Source organism: Solea solea, chromosome 11 (assembly GCF_958295425.1).
Source record: "Solea solea chromosome 11, fSolSol10.1, whole genome shotgun sequence".
NCBI lineage: Eukaryota > Metazoa > Chordata > Actinopteri > Pleuronectiformes > Soleidae > Solea > Solea solea.
The window spans coordinates 8,332,523-8,347,251 of record NC_081144.1 but is presented as its reverse complement, the minus strand read 5'-3'; the positions used below and the strand labels follow the sequence as shown (position 1 = coordinate 8,347,251).

At 38.7% G+C, this 14,729-nt stretch overlaps 1 protein-coding gene across 4 annotated transcripts; it reads right to left on the bottom strand.

The window, feature by feature from the left end:
* Nucleotides 1–804: 804 nt before the first annotated feature.
* ptpn22 (protein tyrosine phosphatase non-receptor type 22) lies at nucleotides 805–13,473 on the bottom strand. Of its 4 annotated transcripts, XM_058644109.1 has the most exons (27): nucleotides 13,083–13,473; nucleotides 12,130–12,353; nucleotides 10,028–10,136; nucleotides 9,669–9,745; nucleotides 9,474–9,569; nucleotides 9,230–9,268; nucleotides 9,010–9,081; nucleotides 8,831–8,890; nucleotides 8,536–8,678; nucleotides 7,065–7,131; nucleotides 6,894–6,971; nucleotides 6,640–6,726; nucleotides 5,654–6,131; nucleotides 5,302–5,367; nucleotides 5,115–5,192; nucleotides 4,933–5,004; nucleotides 4,702–4,838; nucleotides 4,546–4,573; nucleotides 3,911–4,009; nucleotides 3,650–3,718; nucleotides 3,440–3,564; nucleotides 3,155–3,182; nucleotides 2,146–2,208; nucleotides 1,791–1,894; nucleotides 1,651–1,681; nucleotides 1,478–1,552; nucleotides 805–1,396 (listed from the first exon to the last, which is right to left on the bottom strand). In XM_058644109.1, exons 2-27 carry the CDS (start codon nucleotides 12,229–12,231, stop codon nucleotides 1,332–1,334), a joined length of 2,448 nt encoding a protein of 815 aa, XP_058500092.1. In that variant the 5' UTR covers nucleotides 12,232–12,353; nucleotides 13,083–13,473; the 3' UTR covers nucleotides 805–1,331. The 4 variants fall into 4 exon arrangements, 3 of the variants coding, with proteins under 3 accessions (XP_058500092.1, XP_058500091.1, XP_058500093.1); XM_058644108.1 differs by lacking the exon at nucleotides 13,083–13,473 and having other exon boundaries at nucleotides 12,130–12,886; XM_058644110.1 differs by lacking the exons at nucleotides 12,130–12,353; nucleotides 13,083–13,473 and having other exon boundaries at nucleotides 9,669–9,806; nucleotides 10,028–10,086.
* Between the last annotated feature and the right edge of the window lie 1,256 nt (nucleotides 13,474–14,729).

Here is a 14,729-nt window from a genome sequence, read left to right as displayed (position 1 = left end):
TGATGAAGACACTCTTGTAAATGGTCACCTGTGTGGTATCGTGGTTTTTTATTTATATATATATATATATATATATATATATTAAGAAGTTTTGACAGAATTTGGCCTCCAAAGAATTTCTATCCTGAAATGATTTTGACTTCCTAATAATTTAAATTGAAGTGCAGGGTGTGGCCTTCATTCTGCAGTCTTCTTAAATTAGTAAAGGAAGGTGTGATGGGACACTGCCTCTGCTCTAGCGCTCACTTTGTCTAGTGCCTTGTACTGTATAGGATTAGCCTCATGTAAACCTGCAAACTTAGTGTTTTTGAGTAGGATGTAAAATATCAATTGGCAGCCACAGTGTGTCATGTTTTCATTTTATTTATGTATTTTATTATTATTATTATTATTATTATTATTTTTTTTTTTTTAAACCAACATTATTCTCATTATGCTTTTTGGTTTCCTCATCTTCCTGCCACCTGGAAGCCAGGTGTGGAAAATTGTATGAGCAGAGTGGATATTTTTCTTTAGTCAGAAATATGGCTGTCATAGGTTCTTGACTTACTGAATCAATGTAGAAATAAACAGACACTGTAAAAACACTGTCACATCAGCTTTTTTTGTCATTTGTTGTGTTTTAGACCCATGGATTGCTATTGTTGATGCTCATATTAGGACGTTCATTGTCAAGTAGAAAACAAAACAAAACAGTGAGAATACTGTGACTTTCTGTATATATATATATATATACATATATATATATTTTATTTTATTTTTATATATAAATACCCCTTTGTTTTACCAGTTTGTGTTACAAAGTTTACAGTTCAATTACATGCAATTTTATTATGCATTACAATCATTGTAACATAAACAACATAAACATTTTTTCTTCTTTTTCTTTTTAAAAGACGCTGCTTTATAAAACCACAGAGGAGTTTGTGAACACAACAAAACAGAAAAGTCATACTGTTCAATCTGTGCTCTTACTTCATGTGTGGTGCGCGCACACACACACAGACCTGAATGTACTGTATATACTAGTTTATTCAACATAGAAAATCTTCAAGTTTTAATTCAATTATTTCTTCTCGTTGTTCGGTGAGGCATTGATTGTGAACGTTTAGTTTGTGAAACAGTACGAAAGACATGAGGCAACAAAATGACAACAAGGCACTTCCGGGTTTGCTTTCTGCTGAGGGAGCTGCTGTGCAAGACAAAGAGAAGCCACCACTGGTGCTTTTCATGTCTGTGGATCATTAGGGGAGATTTACTGTAAATGTTCAAAGTCCTGAAGTGTCTGGAGACCGAGCTCCACCTTTGATAGTTGGAGAGGTGACGCTGCCTCACGCTGTCCACGACTCAGGGTAACCCCTGGGGCCCTTTGGCTTCCCAAAGCGGTTTCCAAATCCTGGAAAAAACGCATATGGTGTCAGAAAGGTTGAGATCTGCCGACGATGCGAGCGTAAAAAGGAAGAAAGTGTGGCCTTACCTAAATTAAACACTGAAAAAAAGGCTGGAGCTGAAGCAGCAGGTTGATCAGGGGGTGGTGGAGGGTCAAGTTTAGCTGGTAATATATATATATATATATTATTTTTTGTCACATTCTTTTATAATAAACAACATTTTGCTTGTTGAGCTAAATTTTAAAATAGCTTTACTTACGTTTTTGTTTGTGTCGAAAGAACTTCAGACTCTGGATTATAAAAACGACAAAAAAAAAAGAAAAGTTATTTAGTTTATTAGTTTACTATTTACATCTTTACATGTAGCCATTATTAACTAGGGGTTCGCTCTAGCATTACCTTTGTTCTAGTAATCCCCTTGTCGTTGCTTCTGTCTGATTTGCTTCCTGGTGACTCGAAAGTCAGGGAGGGCGTACGGTTCAAACCTTGCTGTGCCACTTGTGCTGATGAACACAAAAAGCGACTGAAATGTAACGAGTTTGCTCGCCGTGCTTGTCACATCATGGTTTAACGAGAAAGAGGAACTGTGTGTATTCTTGTCCTGTCAGGTGTCACTATAGATATACGGTGATTAATGTTGCCGAACGTTAAAATGCACTGAGCATTCACGTGTCTATTATTATTCAAAGCGTGTGTGCTTGTGTGAGAGGACACTTTGTAATGTGCAGCACCTTCAGTTATTGTAACAACTCACCGCTTCCTGCTCCAGCCACGACCACAGGGGGTGGAACAAGCTGACGAACTGCAGTAAGGGGCTCTGTGGTGGAAACACAGTCATTCATTTCACCCCCAGTATAGACACGGCCATTTACATACAGTGATAAAGGCGCCCATATCCACCATTGATTCTTGTTAATTGGGCGCTCTAAATCAGACGTGTCAAACGCGTGCCACATGCGGGCCCCCTCACTCGATTCCATGCAGCCCACCACTTAATGTTGGATTTATTTATTTATTTTGCATCATAAATATGTTTTTGTTTCATTGTGAAGTACACATCATTTTACTATCAAATCAAACACTTTTACCTTGAAAGTCTGTGAAATATCATCCTGAATATCTTAATTGTGATTGACCCACTCGTGACCAGACTAGACGCTTATTGGCCCCCAGGTCATTTGACTTTGACACCCCTGCTCTAAATTGAGGGCTACATCCAGTGTACTCTCATGTGTGTGTGTGTGTGTGGGGGGGGGGGGGGGGGGGGGTCATCCACTGGTGACCCCTAGACAGGGAGAAGCCATAAAACAAATTCATCCACTGACAACAAGCCTTGCATTTTAACAATCAAACATTAAGTCTTCATGCTTTGGTAAATATGAGGAAATACGTATACAACAGTGCACAGATTGTTATGATTTATAGATTTTCAGCAAAATAAACTAAAAAGTCCATGAAAAAGGAATTAAACTAGTGGATTTTGAGCTAAACAACCCCATTAAATCTAATGAGAAGACCAAAGACAAAGTTCATTGTCATTGTTTTTCAGTATTCAGTCCTGGGGGAAATGTGGTGTTAAAAAAGGGAACTGCATACTTGTGACTCATTTGTAAACATTATCATCCACAGTGAGTATTAAGAGCTGGACTAGTTTATTGTTATTGTTTTGTTTTTTCATGGGACAATAAGAGACTCACTAAAAACCACCGGCCTAATTCCTTTCCATCAAATAACAGGAGAGTCCTCATTCCTGAGGAGCTTACCTTGTCTTGAACTTCTAGCTCGAACACTCTGGAGGGAAAAGCATAATTAAATGAATACTCGTAAATCGTATCTTATCATGTAAATCACAACAGATGTCTTTGTAGATTTTCATTCATTCAGTTCATAGTTTTTTTTCCAAGGCACTAAATAAGGAGCAACTGGACTCTTGGACTCGACAAACAAGTCCACTTGCTCCTTGTTTTATACGCTTTATGAGATTATTAGTTGGACACAATGTAAGAACTGTTTTCTGGACACCGTAGTCATGGACACCATGCCATTACCTTACTTCTGCTCATGACAACATCAGGGAATTTCTTAGACTGAGAGTTTCCGTTCCACTCAGACGACATGCCAACCCTCGGTGTTGTTTGTACAGGCTGCAGGCAGGGGGGCGTTTTCTCTTGAACTGAGCGAAGAAAGCAGAGATAAATGAAATAACATCGAGACAAGTTCTGCAACACTGTCTGTGTTTCTCATAACATTCTACTCACTCTCAACTGTTCTGAGGAGGAAGGCCTCTGGGTTTCTGGCAGGTAGGGATGGAGTTGGGCTGTCTTCAGCTGCACAGGTGTAATCACACATGTTTTTATTATTATTATTATTATTATTATTATTATTATTGTTATTATTTTTTGTTGTTGTTGTTATCATTTAATTAATTGATTTCTGTATATATGTGTATTGTGCATGTCTTGAAATGATTTGTTTGTGAATTTGAATTTGGCATAACCATAATGTCTGGTCAAACATACTGTGAGAAAGCAGCAGAGGAGCCGGTGGATCCACAGGTAGACACACAGGATGGAGGTTTGCGGTTGAATTTGATGCAAGATCAAGGCGTATAACTGGAACTATAAATATCACAAGAAAATATCAAACGTATTCATTTTACCCCGTAAATGATTTGGTTACATTCAAATTTTATTTCACCATTAGAAATGTCAACATTATTTAGTGACTTAAAGTGAATAAAATTTAGGTTGAATTACTTGAATGTATTGTATGTAATATAATGTATTCTTAACCCTGTCTGTGTCAGTCTTTTTTTTCTATTTTCTTGTTTTTATGTCTATCTGTTATCTTAATTTAACTGTATATTGTTTTTAATGACACTCGCTGTCTCCTTTTATGATTTTATACTGGTGAGCCAAAGGCAAATTTCTATTCTATTCTATTCTATTCTATTCTATTCTAATTGAAGGCTACATAGGTTCTCCAACACACTTGGGGATGATGAGATGAGGGGTATTCATCTGCAACATGCAACTGCGTCCATAAATCTTACATGCTGTACCTATAATATATAATATTATATATAATATAACCTTTAATTGTTACATAGTGCATTCACAAAGAGATTTGGAATATTGTGTAATTATAAAATTACCTGAGACCGTCATGTTTGCTTTCAGACTCTGTAAGAAAGAGAAGTATGTTACTGTTGCATCATGCCTTTCTACTTTCATGTGCGTATGTGTGCATATTTCAGTCAATAACTATACAATCGTATACATTTGAGTTAAATAAAATACTACATTCTTACCTTACTCCTCACCCAAGATTCCGCCTCATTGTGCGATGCGCTGGCAGTTGGTTTGGAGTCACCCGACCATTCAGAAGACATTCCTGTTGTGTCCAGGTTCACGGCCGGCATGACCTCTAAGTGCTGCCCCACAGGAGCTGAATGGCAAACAAGGGTAATGCATTTCATTGTTACACATGAATGTAGTAGTATTATTTCTTTGTGTGTGTAATGTATGTATTTATGATTTACCTTGAGCTATAGCCAGCTCGTATGATTCTGGGGTTCTCTGTGGAAGTGGGGGGCCAGGTGAGGGAGGGCTGCCTGGGAACATGGAAACAATCATTGATACTGGATATTTGACTCACTGCTGTCTTCACCTTTACACATAAATCCCCTTTTTTTTTTCTCACGAGTTTCAGACATTCTCTCACCTCTCAACTCCCTGACGGCTTCGGCAGCAGCATTTGACGGAATGACGACCGAGAGGCGTTCACAGCAATCGGATTGCTCTAAAAGACAAACAATCTTTATGTGACTCAAATGGGATTCCCTCTACAGTGACTCTACAAACTTATCAAACAGGAATATGTATGAAATAAATCTGATTCTGATTCTCACCTGTGTCCACAGCCAGTATGTAGGACTCAGGGGTGCGTTCGGGTAGAGGAGGAGGTGTGTCTTCATCTGTGTGGATTTCAAAAGGACCCATAAAATCAGCCCATGAGTGAATACCTAATGTCTAGAAAATTCAGTTATGCTACTCTGTTTGAGAGCTTCACATACAAATATTAGGGATGACCTGTTACAACATGATAGGACATGATACATTCGACACAATGCGGGCAAAAAAGTTCAATCCAATATGATCCATAAACCATAAAAATGACACATTTTTCTAAGTTTAATATTGAGTTTTTAAGTCGTTTTTATATTGTTATTGGAAGGAATTCAAACAAATATGGCAATATACCTGAGACAGGTGTGATGAGCTCTGGAATGTGTTGATTCGCAGGCACTAAGGGAGTGACGAGGACGGGCCTGACTGTCCATTGTTTGGTGTCTCCAGTAGAGTGCACGGGTACCTCCTTGAAGTAAGGGTCCTCCACCATGTGACAAATGGCTTCTGGTGCTGTTGATAAAGGTGGATGTTTCAGCAGTGCTATGCTGTCCCTCTCATTTGCAGGTGTACTCTTCTCTGCGGTGGGGGCTCTCTGGCTGGCTCCCTCCTGCAGGTTCCGGCTGTTGACGAGTGAATCAGGTAAGACCTGGAGTGGAGGTCTTTGTTGCCGGTCTGTCTGCTTGTCTTTGCCTCTCAGATTTTCTGAAATGGACAGCGAGGGTGCGTGGTGCGCCTCATCCGGCTGATGCTCCGACTGTGGCAGCAAAACCAGCTCCTGACACAGGTCCGAGTTCTCCCAGTCGGTGTCAGTACATGAGGTCATTGTTACCTGTGCAGATTAAAAGAGACGTTTGAGTTGGTAAACTGAGGATATTAAATGGTCATGGGAATTTAATTGTAATTGTTGTTAAAGGCCACTGTGTTTTTATTGGACAAACTAAACACACTTTTTTGATATATAATGCTTGGAAGGGAAGGGTGAGTTTCAGCTGCAAAATTAAACTTCACCAATAGATGTTGCTCATGTACATACTTAGTAAATATGAGTTCTGCCTGATTCACATTTAGTATTTTGAACACTTGTGTACATAAAAAACAGACCAACCACATTTGTGTGTTAAGCTACAGGTAAAGACAGCTTCTACTGAAATACCCATCATTGTAATCGCATATGAATCCTAAATATTATGATTCCACAGGAAAAGCCTGCTACACCAGCTGTTTTTTTTGTCACATTATCATTTATTGATAGTGATCTCTGTACTTGTGTAACAACATATTCCCATTGCTTCTGCAAAGTCTGTCTCATTCACACAGATGTGTTGCTGGTTGCTCACCTCATTTTTGCATGGCGGTGCTTCCAGGGACTCCAGATATCTCTGAAACAGTAACTTGATGGTTCTGCACACCAGCTTGTACTGTTCCTGGTGTGAAAACAACAAAAACCTGCTCTGTTAGTCGACATGAGCGTGACGCACAGAGCACAATGCATCAAAGGGTCATTGAAAGAGGGAAGCAACTGACACCAAACATTGCCTGAAATGTGGTTGTACTTGTAGGAACATATTCCTGATCTAAAAAAAGAAACTACCTTGGTTTGAACCACTGACGGCCTCTGGGTTCTCATATGTTGCACCAAGTCGTATATATTGAAATCTGGAGTAATCATCTAAAAACAAACACACAGAACACACGTCGGCTGAAATCTTCCACTGTTAAACTGACGGTGTGCAGTTGAAATGGTAGGGCAGGAATATCTCACCTGTTTCCTCAGCAGGTTCCAAGTGTAATCAATGGCACACAGAGCTCCAGTTCTACCACAGCCAGCACTACAATAAGTCACAGTTTAGTCACTCAGCTTACAAGGACACTGCATATCACATCATCAGCCCTAAAAAAGTGTTAAAAAATGCTCAAAATATTAAAGTCAAACACCTCAGGGTTGGGGTTTTATTTATACAGCTTTTAAAAATAACAACATTCTGTGGTGACCAAAAAGGCCCAAGAAAAACAATAAAATGACTTTAAAATGTATTCTAAAACTCACACGTAGCCATCAAAGCATTTTTTGTCTGGTGTGTTGGATCAACCACTGACTCAACCAGACACATATTTCTTCAACAGGTGTGGTCAAACCAGGGTGTACTTTCATATCACATGTATGTTTCCATGTAACTTATTTTCATTCTATTTACAGAGTTACTATAAAACGATCGAGTTGACACATAAAACAATGCAAGAGACGACAAATTTAACATTAACTAATAATGTAACCATTTCTTAAAGATTGAAACTGCACATGGAATTTCTTTCTTTCTTTCTTTCTTTCTTTCTTACTTTCTTTCTTTCTTTCTTTCTTTCTTTCTTTCTTTCTTTCTTTTTCACACTGTTGTATGTGTGGATTGATACAATCATAAGCGCATGGGAAAACTGAGAGGATGACCACTTGAATAGAAATCAAAATGTAGTAGTTCATTGGCTCACCACCTACACACGTTTCCTGTCTGCCAGATGAGAGGAAGTGCCTTACCTCTAACACCTAAAGCAGAGGTTCTTATCTGCCTACAGACAGTATGTGGACGATAAAGTCATTCAGTTTTGCTCGATTTTTTCACATTATGTCTGCTATTCTGAACGAACCCTGTCCACAGAGTAATTATAAAAGTAGTAATACTGTAATAAACATAATTGAAAATACTATAAAGGGGAAATTCATGGTGTATCTGACCATTAGCAATGTATGTTTTTGTTTTCTACCACGTTATCCTTAACCTAACCCATCATGTGCACTGAATATTTATCATACAGTCTGGCTATTTTGTAAAAGTCTGTGTTTTTAGTTATGTCTTTGTATTTTTTAACTTTGTTTTTAGCCCAGTTCGGATCTACACTGTTGCACTTTGCTTATACTACGTTCTCTCCCAAATGCCACGTAGTGTTTCCTCGTGCACGCTGGATTGTGGAAACTGAATTGAATCAAGGACACAAATATAGTTATCTGTATCTGTAGTGCCTGTAGAGAACCCACACAGCCATTAACATCACGCAAACTCATGCACACAGAAAAAAAACAACCCTGGTTGAACAGTTAGAACGGGTTTTTAGGGATAGTTCCCCATGTTTGCCACACGGCTAATGCACGGTCAGCAATTAGTGTTGGTCACTTTGCAATACACCAACAAAAATAAGAAGAAATAGGATTACTGTAAGTTTGCTATTTTGGTCTGGCTGACCTGCAGTGGATGCAGATTGGGATGTCATCGTGGGCCTGATAGGACCGCATCTCATGCAACATCTCCAGAATGGGATGAATGGTGTCCGGCACTCCATGATCTGGCCAGTTGACATAGTGCAACTGCTTTAAAGTTCGGCTACACTGGAAAAGAAAAAGAAGAAGAAGCATGTTGTTTGTTTTCATAATTACGAAGTCACATGTGTACGTCACTTAAGGGCAAACTCGTTTTTTTTTTTTTAGATGATGTTTTACATTTCTCAGGAGAATTACAGTGGCGGTTATTCTTTACTTACATTACAGTAGGTCACCCTTAACATCCTGACCAAGTAATCTCCTTTGTTTTCCTCAGAGTCCTTTAAAAAAATAAAAACAACAAACAGCATGGCATGTTTTTATTGCATGGAGCAGCCCAGTGTTGTACGATGCAGATGTCATGTGTCCATAAAGCAACATTAAGACCCAGGTAGCTTACACAGTGAACTGTGAAGGAGTCACAAACGAACGGCTGCTCTTGTTTCTGTGGCCAGTAGCGCTCACTCTTTTTCTATGAAGTGAAAAAAACAAAAAACAAAAGAGCACACATGATGCAACTTCACATAAACGGACGTACGCACAATGTGTGTGTGTGTGTGACACAAAATGCAGAACACTGTATGTTGACAGAAGTAAAAAAAAAAAGAAGTCATCGTTACCTTTCCCATCTCAAACTCTCGACAGACCATCACTACAACCTTTATTCAAACAAGACAATAAGATATTTAAATGTAAATAATACGAATAATAATATAGATATTTTAGTCACTGAGGGTTTTTCTCCACTCTCGTCCATATCTAATATTTTAAACGTGATCTGACAGCAACAAATCATTAGTATTAATGTTGTTTGTATATGACACTAAAATCTTGAATCGTGACGACAGTTGGAGCGTACTGTACCTGTATGTTGTACTCCCAAATCATCCTGAAGAAGTCCACCAATGTGTGAGGCAGAGGACCCTGAGTAGCAACGTATGCCCTTGAATCTGACACTCCCTTTCGAGGGAAAAAACACAGCGTATCGTAAATATACATAAATATACATAAATATACAGTATGTAAAGCGGCAATGAAATGACACACCGTTCCATTTACCTTGATGAAATTAGCGTTGATGTAGTCTGTGTCATGTTTAGCTGTGTTGAAAGTGAGCTTTACTCTGCTGTGGTCAACTAGTCAGAGAGGATGGTGCAGTTTATTGAACGTTGTTTTCTGTACTGGACCTTAGCACAGCTAAAAACATAGACATACTATAGAAAGCTAGAGGAAAACATATAAAAGAAGACATTTTCGAGTATTTGTATCTATTTGGATCTAAGGGACATGTGCTCCAGAATTCTCTAACACCCCTATAATCTATTCTTATCTATTCGTATGGTAGAGCATTTGTAACACAGATGTGTGGGCAGAATACAGAATAGAAATCCATCATTGTCGCAAATTGTGGATCTTACAGGGAACAATGTCCTTGTATCGGTTCTTCTTGGTGTTTTCTTGTTTTTCTCCAGTGTTGGTGGGGAAGGTCTTGTCAGTACGGTACTTGAATGACTGGCTTTTCAGTCTCTGAAAGACACGAAAGAAAATCGAATCCATCTGCGTTACATTTTGCTGACAACATTTATATCGATGATATATGTGGAGGATAATAACACAGTTTCTTTTTGACCCTCAAAATGTTGTTCAAAATGATCTCATACGTGATTTACATGTTTCGGCTTATGTATGAGCATGAGTAGACGTTATATAAAGTCCATTTTTCTTTAACTCAAGTTTACAATTTCCTTGTCATAAAGAATTGGTTATGTAGTGCCTTAGGGTCTGTTCTTGGCTCCATTTTATTTGTATGGTGGGTATTTTGTACTAGTGTTTCAATGTAATGCTTTTAATAGATGCTATGATGATATGTTTATTTATATAGCACTTTACTGGAGCTGGAGGCACGAAAGGGAAGACTGACAACGAGCAACGTAAAGTGCATTACTGTAGTCAGGCCTTGAGCTGATGAAAGTGTGGATTTTGGCGTACTAGGACCAAACAAGATGCAAAACGTTTCAACAATAAAAAGACGAATTGTGCTTCCTTATTGTAGCATGCACAGAGAAAAGAGAGTTGGGCTCTGTATGACACACATGCCAGCTTCACAAAACATCGGACATGAGAAACTGCCTGTTTCAAAACTTCCTTAATTTAAATTAAGCTATAAGAGTTAAAGTGGAAGAGTTCTTATAACTGGTTCAGAGCAGAGGACTCTATGTCAGGCTTTTCTACCTATATGTACAGTAAACCAGCAATTTTAAAACCCAATGACTTTTCTCTGTCCAACATTTTACAATCATCTATTTCAGCTCATAAACATTTTCCAACTACAATATATTCAATGTTTCATAAATATTGAAAAATGAATTATTGCTTTTATACACAGCCAATAAAAGACCTGATTTTGGTTATCACTCGTAAGGGTCTATATTGGGAGGCTACACTTTTGGAAAGCTTGGAAAATATACAAAATTTCCCAAGCTCTTTGCTGTGTTTTGTTGTTGTTTTTATGGTTTTAGTGTGAAGTTTGTGACTTTTCTTTTGAAATGTAGTGTGCACAAAAAGCCTCTAGTTACTTACAAGAGAATCAAGGAAAAATTGTGAGTAAACGGCTGGGAAAATGTACGTGAAACCAGTGGCTCAGTGTCACACAGGGTCAATTTTGTAGATGATTCACCCGCTGATGATCAGAATCTGTGAATCACTTCACTAGTAACTGAAACGATGGCTCATGAGCTGAGAGGATTTCCATCCCTAAATTAACCGTGTGGAGGGTTTGACATTCACAGCACGTCACACAGCAACAGGATTTGTTGAGACACTGGGCTTTTTGTTCACATGCCATTTCTCGCAGTTCGAAAAACTTTCCCGTCTGTTTAAGGCCTCGCAGGCCATCTGTGCTGCTGACACCACAAAGTGGTTTTTGTTCTTTCAGGAAGTGACGCAAGGGCCCCGCTTTCCTTGAGTGGTCGGGGTGCAAGCAACATGACAGCGGCGTGAGATGTCCTCTGGCACTGGCATGTCACCCATCGCCATGGCAGCAGCCCACTGATGATGTCATCCCGGGGCGCAACACTTCTGATGCAGAATCGTTTGTGTCTCTACACACACTTGTGTCTGTGTGAATTTGCAGGAAATGTTACGTTCACGCAACTAATGACACATGAAGAAATTCTGGTCTTTTATGGCTTTAGAGTGTAACACAGTTGCCTGCATTGTCTCACTTGTCGTGTGCCTTTAACGACAAGAACAATTGCAAAGAGGAAGCACGTATATGGTGTTGAAGCTGTTGATGCAAGAGCAGTGTTTTACTTCCCCGAAGCATCACGTTTGTGGCGAAAATTTAGAATATTCACTCACACCGTGCTCACAGGCAATAAACAACACAGCAGTAATGGTATGGTTTATGAATATGTAGTAATTACAATCATAGGAGGAAATGATTCTACTGCACAGACGCTTCATTTGCACTACTACTCACAATTGCAGTTCATCAAAGAGAGCATAAATCTTGACTCACAGCAAACTCCTCAGCAAAGCCATTGGGCTCCTCATCATCCACAGCTTCCTGTCTCTCCAGCTGGACCAGGAAGCTCCTCAGTATCCAGGCCCGCTGCTCCATGGCTGGCTGTACACTGCCTGGGATATGGCACCATTCATGTCAGGTCACAAAGGTCCTCGTCCACAAGTCGTGGAGTGAGGTCGACAAGGCTTGGGTTCTGGGTTGTGACACGCCTGTTGCTGCTGTACAGAGCACTTCTCTATTACTACTATTGTGGAGGAACAAGCTGTCTGAGAGGAAGCAAGAGTAAACTAACAGGTTCTGTGGTCATGTTAAAAAATGTTTTTTTTTTTTTGCCGCACCTCCTATGTGTCTCTCACCGGGTCCTAACGTCACCCGAGCGTTTGATTGCATGACAGTGTCAAAGTGAAAATGGGAGGGGAAACATCCACAAACAAGCGAGGGCCTCATGTATGCAAACAGACAGATCAGCTGTTCCTAACCCAAAGGAAATTTGTTCACAACACTCGAGGGGAGTCGAAAAGGGACGTGGCTATAGGGATAGAGGCAGAATCAGAGGGAGTGGTGAGGAGAGTGGGAAAGCCTGTGAATCTTGAAACTCCTGATGTTCTGAACCTGAAATGAGCACCAACTGTGATTAAGTGTAGTGGCGGCTCAGTTTCTAACTTCCCTTTGAAGAGCCAAGGGATATTTTAGCCATGATGTCATATGCCCAAAACTTCCTTTTACTATCAGGAGCCAAGTTAACTATAAAAATGATAATAATAATAATAACAATAATAATAATAATAATAATTATGATAATAATAATATGATTGTAAATTAAATAATAATACATAAATGTATAAATGTATATATGTATATATGTATATGTATATATATATATATATATATATATATATATATATATATATATATAAATACATGTACAATGACAGAAAAAGACTTACCAGGTTAGCCGACATGTGAGAGCTGGCCTTTTCTGAGTCACACCTGTAGACTTTACACCTTTTTTGTTCACATTTGATGACGCAGACACTGACTCTGCCTTCAGCAGGTGCACACTGTGGGGAGCACGGTGACATCTAGTGGCTGTCTTGTGGCCATACAGGGCCGCAAATCTTGTACTTGCTTACGCACAGGTATAACATTTCACTCATGCAGATGTTAAATGCAGGTTTCTACAAAATGACTGTACAAAGAAATGGCCACATGCTGTCATCAAATTTATTTTGGATAGTTATAACTCCATTTGAATTGAAAATCAATGCTATAAAATAAGATACAGTAAATATAGAATTTAAAAAATGCCTTTGAAAGTGAAATCTTACCTGGACAGGAGGGCAAAATGGCAGAGGCTTGAGTGCCACCTGGGTCAAAACAACATGCAGATGCTGATATGATATTGTGAATACTGTAGTATAGTAGTATGTACATTATAGTAGTATAGTCATTTGTAAAATAATGGTCTCAGATACTCAATCTAGGCTCAGCTGCCAAAGCAAAACTGCGTTTTCCTCAGATAGAACACCAAATCTTATATTTTCGATGGGCTTTAGACATATGAACTATTTGGAAAGCACCACAGATGCACAAGACAGCAGCTCATACAAATGATGTCACATGCAATGCACCTTGCAGGAAGTCATGATTACCACAGTCCACCGCTAAATTTCCACAGTGTTGATTATGTTTGTTCACCTTTTCAAACGGACATTTGCCATCAACATGAAGATAGTGTATCTGATTCTGCTTTTTTGTGGTGAGTGCTATACTACTGTACTATATTAGGCACCTTTTGTTTACTGTTTTATGACATTTGTGACATTTAAAGACATTCCTATTCCCTTTTATCGAAATTAAGAAAATGATTTGAATGATACAATTTAATCCTTGTAACCATCAATAATGCCCCTGATTGACTTAATGTTGTGGAATGCACTTTAGCAAATACATTTATTATTGTTATTTTTATCATTATTATTATTGTTTTTATTAATATATATTATAATAATTAATATTGTTTTGTATATACGTATAACATTTTTATGAATACCTTTCACAAATCAACATACGTATGATCTGACACATGAAATAACAAGCATGACATTCTAATAAATAATATAGGAATAACTAGCTTGAGACCCTCACCCATGATAGCAAAGTGTACATGTTTTTGCCAAGCTTCCAAGGATAATGAGAGAAATAACAAGAACTTCAGGCACTCTTCCATCGGGCAGAACGAAACAATTACAAGACAATTAAACACTGAGTGGTTTTCACCTTGAAAGTCTTGATGATGATGATCAAACAACACACTTGGCAAGCACAATGTTAAAAGGTGTTAAATCCTGTATTTTTGAAAGCTGGCTATTAAAACGAGAGGATGAACTTTTTGTGTTCAGCAAAATTCTGTGCTACAAACACTTTCAGTCTGATCGGAGTCTATCTTTTCAGAAACTCTTCAGCTCCAGTGTGATAAAGCAAAGATCACGGCGCATGTTGGAGAGGAATTCACTATCTTCTGCAAATATGACACAATGTACGTTTACAGTAAAAAGTACTGGTGCCGAGGTCAGTCCAGAGGCACCTGTGAA